General features: G+C 39.7%; 2 protein-coding genes across 2 annotated transcripts; one reads left to right on the top strand and one right to left on the bottom strand.

Moving 5' to 3' along the window:
* Positions 1-495: 495 nt before the first annotated feature.
* On the bottom strand, positions 496-6987 carry MRPL47 (mitochondrial ribosomal protein L47). The gene is made up of 7 exons (XM_072866362.1): positions 6844-6987; positions 6079-6224; positions 5458-5518; positions 4565-4661; positions 2784-2914; positions 1237-1332; positions 496-783 (listed from the first exon to the last, which is right to left on the bottom strand). The coding sequence occupies exons 1-7, from the start codon at positions 6942-6944 to the stop codon at positions 666-668; spliced, it is 750 nt and encodes a 249-aa protein (XP_072722463.1). The 5' UTR covers positions 6945-6987; the 3' UTR covers positions 496-665.
* A 47-nt stretch (positions 6988-7034) lies between these two features.
* On the top strand, positions 7035-14815 carry NDUFB5 (NADH:ubiquinone oxidoreductase subunit B5). The gene is made up of 6 exons (XM_072866363.1): positions 7035-7234; positions 8018-8106; positions 9041-9107; positions 9877-9938; positions 10984-11090; positions 11944-14815. The coding sequence occupies exons 1-6, from the start codon at positions 7108-7110 to the stop codon at positions 12062-12064; spliced, it is 573 nt and encodes a 190-aa protein (XP_072722464.1). The 5' UTR covers positions 7035-7107; the 3' UTR covers positions 12065-14815.
* The last annotated feature ends 436 nt before the right edge of the window (positions 14816-15251 follow it).

Raw genomic sequence — 15251 nt, 5'->3', positions numbered from 1 at the left:
GTATTACCAGTCTTCCTTCAAACATTTTGCATGCTGCAAAAAAAAATTGCACAAGTGATAGATACCTAGAAATCTCAGTATATTAAGACTGTATTATTAAAAGTTCACATGCTAAATATTTCATACTTTCTAACAAAGCCAGACTTCAAGCAGGGAAAAAGTTCCTCGTAGCAGACTGAAGGGTATATTTTCCCATGCTTTTATGCAGAAAGCACATGTAACTTAGGTGACATACCCATAGCTCAGATAATCAGGGAACAAAGGCTAGTAAGTGAGCTTCAGCAGCTCTCCTGTTTCTGTGCGGTTTTAATGCATATTTGTTAAACTAAACCAGGTAAATATTATCCCTACACTTTATACTTTCATCTGGCAGTCAGGTGCTGCTTTTCACTGTTAATGATGTACGTTTCACTTTTGTAATAGCTGGTTAATACGTCATTTTTCAAATGTTTCTAGAAACAACTGTTAGGATTAATTTGAGTTATGCACCAAAGCTGCATTTTAATTGAGGATCACAAGTTTAATTTAGGTCAAATGTGGGATTAAAAAAAAAATTATGGAGACTCTCAGGAATGCTCAGTCACGTTGTTCGCTGGTTTCAGAACTTGTTTCATGTTCCAGTCACAAAGAGACAGACCAATTGCTTGCAGTGCTCTTCCAGCATGTTACTGGCTCTGAGATTTTACAGCAAGGTGAGGGAACTTCCTTTCCAAGACCTTCTGCCTCGTCTTCTCTAGGTTTTGCCTTCTCGCTCTTCTACGTAAAGATTTTTCAAGTCTGAGCCTGAAATAAAGAAGTCAGTGTGGTTAATGTCTAGCTAGCTTGTACCATCCTTAATGAGCTCACCCCCCTAATCAAAGAGAGGCTCCCAGTGATTAACAACTTCAGTATTAATTTGCTTTTGATAAGCAAAAATGCCTGCAAAGCAAACTATATTTTTTTTCCTTCTGCTTTTGAATTCTACAGAAACTTATCCTCTGGGAGGATCTTAGGTACTCTGCATGTAAAATTACTTTTATAGTGCAACTTCATAGCTAACCAAGTCTCTTAATAACTAAGATGGGAACAGCAATAAGAAACAGAGCACTCTGTAATTTTAAAAAGCCTTCTTTTCAGTCTACTAGCCGTAAAAACAACAAAACAAGATTACTACTATTTTTTTCCTTACAAAGTGGTATAAGGAGGACTGAGGAACAGATCAGAAAATAACTTTCAGTGTCAAAACAATCTGTTTACCTGATGAAGTGATTCACATGAGGTAAGTAATAGAATTTCCTCTTTTTGTATTTTTTGTTCAAGTACCATGGTATTGGCCATTCCTTGTAAGTGTACCTGTTAAAGATAGATAAAAGTGATTATAGAACGTATACTTTTTGTCTTCATTCTTGGATTCTACCAGTTACACTTTGTTACAGTAGGGTAATAAAGTGGTCTGACCCACATGCAAATTTTGCAATCTACTGGGTATTTACTCTCAGCTGTATTGCTGGCTTGGTTTGTAACTCTCTCATACGTAGCTCCCCATCTTTCTGTGTAAAAAGTGGTCTTGCTTTAAAAACTGCAGATGTTTGAAGAGAGGGCCCAATATAGATAGGGATTCTTTGAATTTATATTTTAAAGTTACTCCTCCATAAGAAAACTTTCAAAAGCTGATGGGAACAAACTATGTATGACAAGACTTTTGTTTCTACTACAATTTTTGTTTAAATGCCAGTGTTTGAGTGTCATGTCAAGTGCAAATCTGCCTGAACATAAGTCTTTCCCTCCAAATATAGCCTCTATTATTTCTGTTTGGGGTTTCTTTTGCATATGGGCTGCACAGATGGCTTATGCAGACTTACCTACAGACTCCAGTGCATCCAGATTGTGTCAGACCTACTATTATGTGTATTGAAGAGTTTCTGCATGTGCTTAAAGACCATTTCATGCCATCTGCCCCTCCCCACCGCTTTAACTGGGGACTGGACTTCCAAATATATGGGCAAACCCTTCTTTGCAGACAATGTTTCCAAGCAGAAGAGGTGTACAGAAGCCTTATCCGAGATGTAAATCTAGTGTAAATTTAGTACTCTGCTGATTTATATTTAATGGGTAAACAAATGGATAACAACCCAAAATTCACCATTAATATAGTGTGACCTTCTGTTATCTACACTGCTACTGCAGGGCTGAATACTGTAATTATTGCTTCAACTGCCAATATGATGAGGGTAAAATACTGGTTAATGAAATAGCAGGTCCTGCCAGAGCCTTCAGCATCATCACCTGAAATTACAGATTATTGAAAGTATCTAGACAATAAATAATTCCAAAGGTAGAAGCTTTTAAGTTAAATATCTACCAAGACTAGTAGAGAATTCCAACGGATGTTGGAATGCAACACTTTGGGTGGTGCAGTCAGAACACAGTTGTCCAATATGTGAATTTTGCATTATAACTAGGGAAGTCCAGACAGTTCAACTTGAACAGTACTCCCTAGCTCATTCATGTGTTACAGAATCACTATAGTAACAGACATCCTCTGAGCACAGAAATCATTAGTTACATGGAACTAATTTTGTTATAATTAATGGTAGAGTTTGCCATTTAATTATTTAGCAACAATTGTAACCACATTTAAAAAACCAAAACCCAAAACTCAAGCAGCACCTGAATGCTGACCAGAAAACATGTTTCCTTCTATAGAATATATGCATCCTTTCTTGATTAGATATGGATTTTCTGCTAAAGAGACATACCACAAGAAACATTCACACGTATGAAAAAAGTTCTCTTTTCCATACCAGTAGGTGCGTCCTAAGAAGTCATTTCTCCACTCGCCAGGTACTGGTTTTTCATGGCCAGTTTGTAAAAGCCTCAAAGCAATTTCTCTTTCTCTGACAACCAAGTCTATATTTTTCATAGATTTTTCTACCTGGAAAGAGGGAAGTGTCAGGATGAGCTAACAAAACACAATGCCGACAATTTAAAAGATCTCAAATGAAGATCTAAGACAAAATTTAAAGGAAAAGCAAAAGTAAAACACACTCAGAGTTCCATCATGAATAATCTCACAGTTGTGAACTGAGTGAAACAGCTGAACTGGCCCTGTGTACTAGAACAGTAAAGCATGGGTGCTTAAAAAAACTAACTTAGAAGTAGAAGAGATTAAATAACTGACAGTCCGAATACTCATTAAAGACTACCTGGCTAAATACATAAAGCCAGATCTAATGCTGATGCTAGAAGTATAGAAAGCTCTAAGGCAGGAAGAAAGTAGGAGAAGCAAATAGAAGATAGGCTGTATGTATTTCCATCAGGGGGTTTGTAATGGCTGTTTGTTATTCTAGTTCACACTTTTGAGGCTGTGACCAGACTCCATAACCAGCCTGTTGGCTGGTTAGGAAGCTGCCTTGACCAAACCATGACACTTGAGTTGAAGGTTTTTAGTCAGGTCTGCCACATAATATTACTGTAACACACATTACATATGGCAACACGTTAAATGCTCTGGGAAGCCACCGCTAGCGCCAATTTTAATAAGCAGATTGCTGTATTTTGTCTTGGTGCAATCATAGTATTTAACTGCTGCTTGACTTCTACTTTTCTTGGGCTTCAGCCAAAACCAAACAGGCAGTTAGTAAGATTTGAGTTTTGAAATGTTGGGGCTGCTTAACAAGTTTCCTCCCAAAACAAGTTCTACTCTGATTTGGAGTTTCTGAGCATGGATATGTAGGTAGGACTAAGCAGAAAATACTCTTCAGAATGGGAATCACACATCGCAGTTGAGAAACTGTATTATAAATTAGAACAAGATACACTAGAAGATCCAGGAGAGTTTTATATTGGATCTTCCCTAATAAGTACAGCGATGAAATGCCAAGAGTACGAAACCAAATCCATGGCTGACAAAAAACAGAGATCATAACACAGATGCATGTGATGGCATATATACAGTTAAATGATAAACCATACAAAAAAATTCAGAGGAACAATGTAAAGGTCAGACTTTTCCCAAATTAATTTGGATAAATAGGGGGGTATCTGACAATATCTCTCATGTCAAACAGCTGGATTATTTAACTGGCCAGTGAAGGTGTACATTTCTATCTGTGAGACATAAGCATAGAGATGGCAGTCGATTTATAAGTAAATAAAGTTTTCAATGGTAAAGATACTGAGGAAAGAATTTAATAAATTAGTTGCAGAATCACAATAATGCAAAAGAAGGAGGGGATGACAAAAGTGAGGACAGCAAAGAACCAAAGGGCACAAGTTTGGAGAAGACAACGTCAAGCAAGAAGTTGGCAACAGTTAAGTGGATAAAAAAGTTTGTGAAGGGTTTACTAGGAAGTTTCTAGAAATCCTCTAGTGCAGTTTCAGGGCATGAAGAAGGCAAAATATTTCTTAACGTTATAACAGGTGGAGAGGCCTTTCCCATAATGTTGCTTGAGCACAGTGTTTGTGCTTATACTAAAATCAGGGAAATACTTTAAAAATGGTCTTTAACAAGTTTACAAACACTTTACCTTTCACTCAGCAATTCTACTTAGAGTTATATTTTTAGCTAGCGTGAAAAAGTTACCTTTTCTAATCGTTCTGGACTTGGCATAGGCCTGAGTTGTCGTTTTGATTCTTGCTCCAAAGTTAAAAGCATGTTTTTTTCCTTCAGTAGGACATACCTACATCAGAAAGCATAGTACTTCAGAAATTATTTCTAGATGCATTGGCAATTATTCACACACTACCCTGCTGGATAGAGCACATATAACCCCATATCCTGTACCTGATAGCTTCATATAAAGAAGCAAAAAGATACTGACCACCTGGAGAAAGCTCAGAGGTGGGCAGGGGAGGGCTAACCTACAGGACAGACAAGGAGAGGCTGAGGTACACAGGTTTACTTCACCTGCAATAAAGGCAGCTAAGGAGGGAAGAGGTTAACACTAAGTAGTCTTCCACTACATGACAGAGACAGACTCTTCTTACAGGTGCACAGCAAAAGGACAAGATATAGCAAGGAAAAAACTGTTCCAAGTAATAAGTACTAGTTTAGCCCTGGCACAGGTTGTCTAGAGTAGTGATGCAATCTCCAGCCTCAGAGACTTTCAACATCGGAATGGATGCAGACCTGAGCAACCTGATCTAACTTAGTGGTTAGCCCCACCAGAGGTCACTTCCAGCCATGTCTGTCCTGCAGTTCGAACAATCCCCCCGCAAAGGGCTCAAGCTCAGTCTCTTCGTACCAAACGTGAACCCTTTGTACTGAACACAACTGTCACACAACCACCTGCAGTACAGCTTTTGTATTCTGAGCAGTACCTGAACTTGGGCTGCTCCAAGCCCAAAGCAGCCTTAAGCATGCAGAGCTGTGTGGCAGACTAAATTTACTGGCTAATAAGTTCACTAGCCACATTTTAATAAAACATGCAGAGCTGCTTTGAAAGAAGAAAAGCTACTTCACTAAAACTTACTTACCAAAGTTTGTGCAAGTCTTCGCTACTCTTGCCCCTTAGCTGCTTTATATTCCATGCATCCCCTGTAAAAAAAAAAAAAGTTCTCTTATTCTGAAAAAAAAAGTGCTTCTATTAGCAGGCTCAGCTGACTCAACAGAACAAGGATCACTTTTTTAAGAAATACTGCCCCTTGGAAAGCTATCCTTGTGGATAATCAGCTTTCCTTTGAATATACCAATACATTAAAAAAACAATGACATGTACTGTTTTTGTGTTTGTAAAAGGCCGGAAACAGGGAAAGCTATAAGATGAATCTTTACATTGAAATATTTTTCTTCCATGGTACTGTTTATTTCGTCAAAGAATGTCTCTTCCGTGATACACTCTCACTTAAGAGCAAGGCAGAGGATTTACAGCAAAATATTTTGCTGCATAATAGCTATTTGCTTTCATAAACACAGAATACACAGAAAAAAAAAAATTAACAGGCATAAAATGCACAAGTATATTTATGTACATATACATATAAAAAATAAGTTTTATGTAGCTATGAATACTTCCTATAATGCAAAATAGGAGGTCAGATCTCAGCTGAGCACAAGTGGCTCAAAGATCACTATCAGAAATGCTAAATATAACTCACCAGACTTTACGTTTTTTTCTCCCCAGTTTCTTGGATCATCAAAAAACTCCTCCAGACCTTTCCGAGACAAAGTAGTGTGCAGAAACTTCAACTGATGGAAGGGCTCAACTTTTGCTAGGTTCTTGTGGAATAGATTGAGCATCAATCTGCATAAAAATTAGAAGGAAAGCTATAGATGATAAGGAAAATAATATTCTGCTAAATGAGAATGTTTCTTTCGTTCATAAAGGCACAGGTCCTACAGACAGATGAATACCACAGTCTAGGGGGAAAAGGTACGGGTTCAGTTCTTCATAAAAATGTCACCTCAGTGTTGTTTTCTCCTCCCCGGGGCTCATCTAATTATCACTTATCTATGCTCAGAGATAAATAACAATTTGAAGATTAGAAGAAAGAACAAGTTGAAGCTACACTATACAAGAACACGTCCTCCTACGTTGGCTTCAACTAAATAGCAAAAGCAGTAAACATGGCGTAAGCACGAAAAAACCCCAGGCTGGAAGCATAACGAGTGCAAAACAGCAACGTGCACAGGGAAGCGCTTCATACTACACTTAAACAATGCCTTACAATACAAGGCACTCTGCAGCCCTCGGTCGAGGTTTCAGAAGCCAGGACACCCGGACAGCCTGCCGCCTGCCTCCCGCCAACGCGGAGCGCTAAGGGCGGCTCTCCTTCCTCCCGGGAACCGCGCTACGGCCCGCGACGCGCCCATCCCCACTCCAACCGGTTCCTGAACCTCAGCCTCCCCGCCCCGGTGCCTACCCAGGGAAGCCGGCAGCCGTCGAGCCCGGCCGCGCTCCTAACACCCGCAGCGCAGCCGTGAGGCGCCCGCACAGGGCGGCCATCGCCCCGGCGGCCGCCATGACCCCACCGCCCCTCCCACAATGCCTGGCGCCGCGGACGGCGTCCTGCGGGGGCGCCGGAAGGAGAGTGAAGGACCTGCCCTTTGTCAACATGGCGGCTGCCTAGCTTCACCCCGCCGCGGAAAGTGGCGCTGGCGGCCCCGCCCCCGTGCCAGTTCCAGCTATGGCGGCCATGAGCCTGCTGCTCCGGGCAGCGGCTGCCTGGGGAGCTCGGCGGGCGGCGAGCGGCGCGGCGGGCGGCGCTCGCCTCCCCTGGATCGCCGGGGCCGCCCGCCTCCCCGGCATCGTCGGTAGGGCCTCGGTGGCGGGAACGAGGGGGACGGGTGTGCCAGGGGCGAGGTGACCTTGGGGGGCGGAGGAGAGGCGTCCTCCTGAGGAGAGGGGCGCGGCGGGCCGCGGGGCCGCCGCCTCAGGGAGGTTCGCCCGCCGCCTCAGGGAGGCTTGCCCGCCGCGGCCGGTGCGAGGCGGGGGCCGCGTCTCGGCGGCACAGCGGGCGCGGGGTGGGTGCCTCCGTCTCGGCTCCCCGGCTCGGGGCGGTCGCTGGGCTCGGGCCTTTCCCCGCTACCTTGGCTGTGGGGCTGGGGCAGAAGGCGGAGCTGGGCGGCGGCAATTACAGGCTGCTGCGGCTCTTCCTTGGCGGAGCAGGTGTAGGAAACCCATTCAACGCGCAGGAAAATCCCTCGAGGGGTGCAGCGTGTATCACCGCTCCTCTGAGAAATTACATTTCTTGGGTAGAATATGGATCAAAACTAGCGGCAGGTCAAACTTCCTAATATACTAATCTGTGAATTTACTTGGCCCTGTATAATGACATTCAATGATTTATTTGTTGTGACTTACAGGTAGAAATATAACTATGTCTAAAGTTAGAAAAAAAATAGGTTCATTCTAGCAAAACAGACAATTAGTTCAGGCAGGCTTTTAGGGACATTGATATCCTCTAGAAAACCAGCTTGTAACTACTCAGCCACTGCTGTATGCTGCCTTTTTTTTCCCCCACATGTGTTGTTGACCTTATCCTGGCACAAGCACCAAAGGGAGAAAAAAACATAATACTTTGGTTCCATTTTCAGCTCCTGTACGACATAGCAGCAGCCATGGGAAGAGAATGTTTATTATCAAGGCAACAAGTTTTTATGATACTCGATTTCTGAACTTGTTGGTGAGTTAGAAACAAATTTATTACATTCAGTATAACACATCCCTTGCAAATGGTGTAGAGGTGTCTAAAATACAATTTTCTCTATTGTTTACATGACAGCATCTAAAATGTGGTTGGCACTATTCACATAAACAAGAGATTCCAGTCCTCCTCCTAAATAATTTTTTGTCATATGTTGTAAAATCAGGGTCAGATGAAGTAAAACGATTGGCTAAATGGCAAAGATTGTGATAGGTACTCAAATTAATACTGTAGTAGCATTCTTAAATTATGTGTCTGTGTTCATATATGCATAACCTACAAATGCTTTCCGCTCCATCCTCCTTTCTAAAATGTATTAGGTTTTCCTACTCTCCTACAGGGTTTGCCTTCAGTTACCTAAACCATTAATACCAGAGATTAGACTGAGGAAGCCTGACCTGAGTTCGACCCCTAAAAAGCTAGGTTTCGGGTAAAGCCTATTATGAGGGCTAACAGCCAACTTGATACAACTCCCTTCGTGTGATCAGGCTTCCTTTATCTGCCTTCCACAGTTACCAAAGCCAGCAGTGGTTGTATTTATGTTGGATTATATTGCACTGGTGTTAGTGCCTCATTACAGTTAAATGCTGAAGCCAGTCATCACAAGATGCTGAGATGGCATTCAGGGGAAGCGTTACTGTCTCCTTCTGCAGAGACTGACCTCTCCGGGAGGTTGAAAGCTGAACTAAATAGGCTCATGGACTGACACAGCATTGCTGTTTCTGTATTCTAGTTTGGTAATTAACTCATTCTAAGCAGCAATATGTCTTTACGTACAACATCCCTATCTAACCTATGAATGCAAATCTAAGAATTACTGACTGTTACATCATTTTCAGACTAACCTCATCTAAATTTTGTCAGGCTTCTGAGTTTCCCATACTGTTTCTTTTTCTTTTTATGCCCTATACAGAGATTCTATGTATTTCTGACAGGAATACCAGTGGCACTATTCATAACATATGTCAACATCTTCATTGGTGAGTGCTCTGTCATGGCTAAGCTAAGTACACAGTCAAAATTATTAAATGGAAACTAAGCATGCTGGATAGAAAAAAGAGGTCTTTTAAGACTTGCTCTTTGGAAGACCATGAAATAGGCCTAACAGTTACAGTAATATTGTGTAAGTACATAGACGATGTTCCCAGTATTCTTATTTTTCTGTAGTTGTTGCTTTTTTTAAAAAGCTTTCCACATTTTTAAAAATGGAAAAATTCCATCTTTTGACAGTCTTTCAAACATTAGTGAGGTTTAGTGAACAGTTCTGTATTCAAATGAGAAGCTGGTATTACCTTGTTTTACATACCTCTTTAAGAAGGCTGCATACATTGCAACTGTTGCTTTTTATCTAGCAAAAAAGCCAAAATTCTGCTTGGCAATACGTGTTTTAAATCTACTATTGTAATAATATGGAATTAATTTAATAGAGAAGTTAGGAAAAATCCATGCTTTCAGCTCATATACTTTAAAGGGCATTTTTGTGGACTTGATCTTAGTTATTTCTTCTGTATAGCTGCTAATTTCACCCTTTTGTTCTGTGGCTTAAAGTCTATGAGCTAGATACATGCAGTGTGAAGTGTCTGGAAAAATTACAAGTCCAATTTTTCTGAATAGAGCTCAGATTGAGGGATTAAGTACTCTCCATGTGAAATAATGACCTTTTCTTAATGTGAAAGGAAGAATATAAGGTACTTTGAAAAAAAAAACCAAACCTTGTATGAAATGTTCCTCCCCTCCTTTCCTTGTCAGGTGAAGCTGAACTTGCAGAGATTCCCGAAGGTTACGTTCCAGAGTACTGGGAATACTACAAAGTGAGTGTAACATATAAAAGGGTGGCATGTTATGGACGGCCTTCCCCTTGATGATACTTTTGGGAGTAAAATGTGTGGAGTATGATAATGAGGATGGCCATATCCCTGCCATTAGGTATCAGTGTAGCAGAACTCCAATTGTGCAGTTACGGTTTTGGTAAACTTGCTTTTTTTTTCAGCTTTATGGAACATGCATGTTGCTGTAGGAAATCTGTTTATTGACACAAGTAGATGCAAATGATCTGTAACTTCGTGCAAGTAAACTGCTGAAGCTATATGCCAAGAATTCTTTTATAATATTCCTAAATAGTAAGAACAGTCTTTCATTCTCTTTATTCTTAGCATGCAGTCTTTGTCTTTATGTCTTGCTCTGGAACTACAACTTAAGATACTGGAGTTTAAAGTGACATTACTTCTTTTGTATTGTTTGCTAGCGTTGTTTCAAAGTCCATTATCACACCTGCTTTTATATCTAGAATTGAAGATTTTTGTAGTCAGAAACTCAAGGTTATACTTTTTTCATTTAATTCATATTTTCCTAACATTAGTCCCTGGCTTCTTGCTGCAAGCACTTTCTTGTTTTTGAAAGGAAGTAATCGAATTTAGCAATACTATTATGACTGTTTCAACTCATTTAGACTTTTGTTCCTAGTGAAATGACCTCTATGTGGAAGCAAAACTTTAAAATGTTACTGATTACGGTAAGAGGTTTGGAGTCCATTTCTGTGATTACAGTGGCAGTTTAAGGAACTTTATGCCAACAGAAAGGAAATAAATCACGTCTTCCATTAACTTTTAATTTTGTTACAGAATAGTAGTCTGCAGGTTATCTTGGCTTTAAAAATGGCAAAAGAAATACAGGTTTTTAGGGTTCTGATCTTAAAAATAGTTGAGCATGTTTTTAACTTTACTATTGTGGTTTGAGTGGCAGCACCCATAGTGTTGATGACATGTTTTCAGGACTGGGAACATGCAAAATGATTTAGTTATGATGACATTTCTACGTGGAAATTGCATGAATAATGTCTGGTTTTATATTTTCCAGCACCCTATAAGTCGCTGGATAGCTCGTTACTTCCTTGACCCCCCTGAAAAGAACTATGAGAAAGAGATGGCTTTGCTTGATGTTGAAGCGAAGAAAACTGAACTGAGGTATGTTACGTAGCTGAGGGTTTTAAAATACTGATAACATACTGTAGTTGACTCTTTTACCTTGCTTAACAAACAGCGTTGGATGCTGACATAACGAGTTTACTCATGTATCACTTGACCCTGAGGGCTTGCTGCACTGGCTGGTGGCAGAGTGGAAGTTCCGGTATCTGTAGTCCCTGCCTTCTCAGTATTAAGTTTACCAGAACTGGAACAATCCAAGGGCAGTCTTGTAAAACAAGAGTGTCTCTTCAAAGCAGTTCATATTTATAAAGGATATAGCTCTGTCTTCCTGAGTCAGGAAATGAACAGCTCTTTTTGCCTCTGCTAATGCTTATCACTTAATTGAGTAGCTAAATGACAGTTTACAGGACTGGTCATATTCCTTGTTGCTGTTGAAGATTTTGTGGGCAGCAATGACATCCTTGTACTGAGTTTATTCTGTACTTACTCAGAGTAAACTGTGGTGGTAGAAGAAATTGAGTACCACGAACTGTTGCTATTGGGACCAAGACAGCATAGCTCCTTCTACCATCACATTTACTTCTGATTTTCTTGCTCCTATTTATTTTTAGTTGAAAGCTGTATGAAAACTGTCTAGCCCCTTACTAGGCAAGAACCTGTGACAGAACTCCTGCAAGTATTTTTAGTACTCTTTTGTGAGATGACTTGCTGAAAAAAATAGAGACAGAAGGATGTTTTAATTGAACCTTCATATTTTGGCATTACCTATGTTTCAGTAGTATTTATAAACCATGGAAGCTAAACTCATTGCTGTTGTCAGTAATGATGTTAAACATTGTATGATCAAAACCATAAACTTCATGTTTAGTGTGTCTGTTGCTCATTTTTTTAGGCTGATGGAGTTGGAGGCACGCAGACTGATGAGACACAGGGGAGATGGACCTTGGTATCATTATGAAACACCTGATAAAAATCTTATTGACAATTCTATGAAATCCACACCTGACAATTAAACAATTTTTAAGACAGTATGCACGGTCTTAAATGCATACCGACAAATTGTGACTGAGCTATGTAATATACATCCTGCTGTTTACCGACGGAAATGAATAAAAACAATGTTTGTGTTGATTCTGATAATTTGAGAGAAACTGTGTGTCAGTTAAGCTCATATAGCTGTTTAGGTTGTTAATCAGAGAAAATGCCTTATGTCAGTTACCAACAATTATGCCTTTTCTCCAGAACATCAATGTAGAATGGGCTTTGTGACCTAATATATGTGAAACAAGTTGGTAATATTAGTCTTCATCATGTGATTTCTAGTATTTAAAGTTTTAAATGAAAGGTACAGAAAACTGTAAGGCTTTTTTCTTTCACAATGCCTTGTGTCAGATAATTTGTGGATGATGAACTAAGTAAGAAAAATACCTTCAGATCTTTCGAATATTACGATTATATCTACTTTAGACAAATACTTTCTTTCTCATTACTTGTAGTCACACTCATCTCTCACTATTTTTTCCCAACTTGCCTGTTGTTCAACATCTGCTGTCATTTTCTCTGCATTACGTCAAAAGTTTCGCTTTAGATATCTGTTAATACCCTTTGTCCCTAATAGTGTCAGACGTGCTGCTTCTTCACTAGTTTTGTCACCAGTTTTAAACTTTTTTCCTCTTGTGTATGTGTAATTTATGCTTGTCTGCTCTTTCATTTTCTCCAGTCTCTCCTCCTATACAGTCTGTGTCTGTAAAAGACTTCTTAAAGATACTCTTCAAAAAAACCCCCAACAATATAAAAAAAACAAACCACAGAACAAACCCCCAGAAAACTCCAAAGATGACTGACTTCTGTGCATTTTTCAGAACTGGACACTTCTCTGTGTAGATCATCCAAAAACTGGTCTTTCTAGAACATCTTCCTACATTGTTCTGCTGGGGTGGGGGTTTTTTTGCTTGTTTTTTTAATGATTTGTTCTCAAATGAAGTTTAAAAGCATAACGGGTACTTTCGCTATGATGTATGCTTCCTATTGTATATGGTAATAGATCTAAAACAGAACCACATATTCCTGTGTGGCAGAACAGATCTTCATTGATGCAAACACAGCCAGTGCTCAGTAATATGTTAATATTTCAGAAAACTTGCTGAGAGGTACCTAACATTGTCACATAATTTTCATGTTTTATATATATATATCTCTCTAGTGACATAGAGAAGTGCATGCCAAGTAGTTGTGGGGAGGACAGTCTTTAAAATTCATTTTAGCAAGGCTTTGGTTTTATGACCTCAGATATCTCCTGTGTTTTCAGAAGGCAGAATTAAGACACAAGTGCTTGCCTAGACCTATGACTATCTATACTGTCAGATGTAGGAGTAGAAAGCAAAGGAAAAGTTCTTAAATGTTTAAAAGTGTGCGTTGCATGTACATTCACATTTTAGTGATTTTAGGGGGTGCGAAGTCTTTCGTGTTCTCTTGAAAATATCCCAAAGTTCCGAGGCTAAAGTCTATGCTCTGTCATGTAAAGCTTCTCATTAATAGGAAGAATCTAAGTGGACAAATATTAAACTAAGTATTTTCCTAGTAACTGCTGTATATCTAACATTTTTAGCAATAGTTATTGATACTGGTGTTTGCTTTCTACTTCCTGTAACAGGCTTAGTAAGATGAAGAAGGGAAAAACAGAAAACTGCTTAATGAAGGTTGTTATGAAAGGATTGCTAGATGTCTGAAGAGCAAGGACCAAGCCAGGGAGAATGGTATAGGTTGACATTAGTTAACGGCTTTTATGGATCATCTTATGACTGCTGGGTGAACAGATACCATCTTCTGCTGTGTGATTACACAGCTTTTAGTACCCAAAAAGGTTAAGTTTTGACAGCAAAATCTCAAGATGAAAACTTCAAACTTTATACTTCCAATGCATTTAATGTAGAGAGGCCACATAAGCGGTTTTGGAGGTGAAAATGGTAAACCTTTCCTCATAGTATTCAGGATAACTCAAAGGCTTCTTTTCCAGAGTGAACTGGAATTACAAAAGCAAAGCCAAAGAGTTTATGTAAAAAAACAAGTGGAAATGTGCCATCCAACCGTTATTAACCGAGAACAAATTAAGAAACACATAAGGCAAATAAGGCAAGTTGCACCTGAGGACATCCACACATGTACCTGCCATGCATCTTCAGAACTGTGCAGCTATTTTTCTGCACCATTTCTGACAACTACGTATGGAATCTAGAGGGTACTCTCTTTATCTGGCAGACTTTTGCCACTAGAGGGATGTGTTTCCTCAGGTTCTACTGGCCATGGCATTTCTCTGGTTTTAATTCCCTCAAGAGAGTGATGGAAAGTGCCTCTTACAGTTTGTGACCCTAAACTATCTGTCCATATTCAAAATTCCCACTTTTTTAAGGAAATAAGCTCAAGTCCTTTATTAACCCGTGATCATCTTGTGGTTTCAAGCTGTTAAAAGCCATAATGAATTTCTTTCTTTACATTAAGCAACACTGCACAGACTATTTTAAGCAAAGACCGCCTTGTTTGCTGTTTCCTAGCACTGCCAAATATTAGTAAGATTCTGATTGATTTTGTATCAGGCTTTGTATAAGTGCTTTGATTTGTCATTTTTGTTTGAGTCAATCTTTCAGGTTAGACGGTTTGTATGTCTTATTATGGCTCTCATTGTTTATACCTGCTGAGTAAATCAGAGGCCATTAAAAAAGCATGAAGCCTTCTCAGGCAAAATAAATCTGTCTGGTCACACTGTATTAATTTGTGTTTTCTATCCAGCATCCAACGATGCTCACAAGTCTTTGAGGTAATGTCTGTTCTTGAGTAAGTCTAAAGCCATTTAATTGACATCAGATTCTGCTCTCAGTATTTTACATTGTTCCCAACACTTGATTTTTTGCTAGAAAAATTGCTGAGAACAGACTGCACTGGTCTGCTCACTCTCACAGCCTGTTTCTTCATAGCTGGATACAAACTTACTTTTCAATTCTGTTGAGATTTTACTAGAACTACCTTTTGAAACTTAATTTTTGAGGAAAAAGGTGGTTCTAGCAAATCTGGCACGTCACCTGCTTGGAAGTGATCGATGAATCCTTGGATATAATGTGGACTACAGGTGGAAGGCTATTTGTCTACATTATATGTCTTCATTTTAAATGGATCAGTTATTTCTTTAATCCTGCTGCTGTCAGG

This window comes from Ciconia boyciana, chromosome 7, assembly GCF_034638445.1.
Source record: "Ciconia boyciana chromosome 7, ASM3463844v1, whole genome shotgun sequence".
NCBI classification, from domain to species: Eukaryota; Metazoa; Chordata; class Aves; order Ciconiiformes; family Ciconiidae; genus Ciconia; species Ciconia boyciana.
Note: the sequence above shows the minus strand (reverse complement) of the source record. Positions and strands in the feature narration are given on the sequence as shown.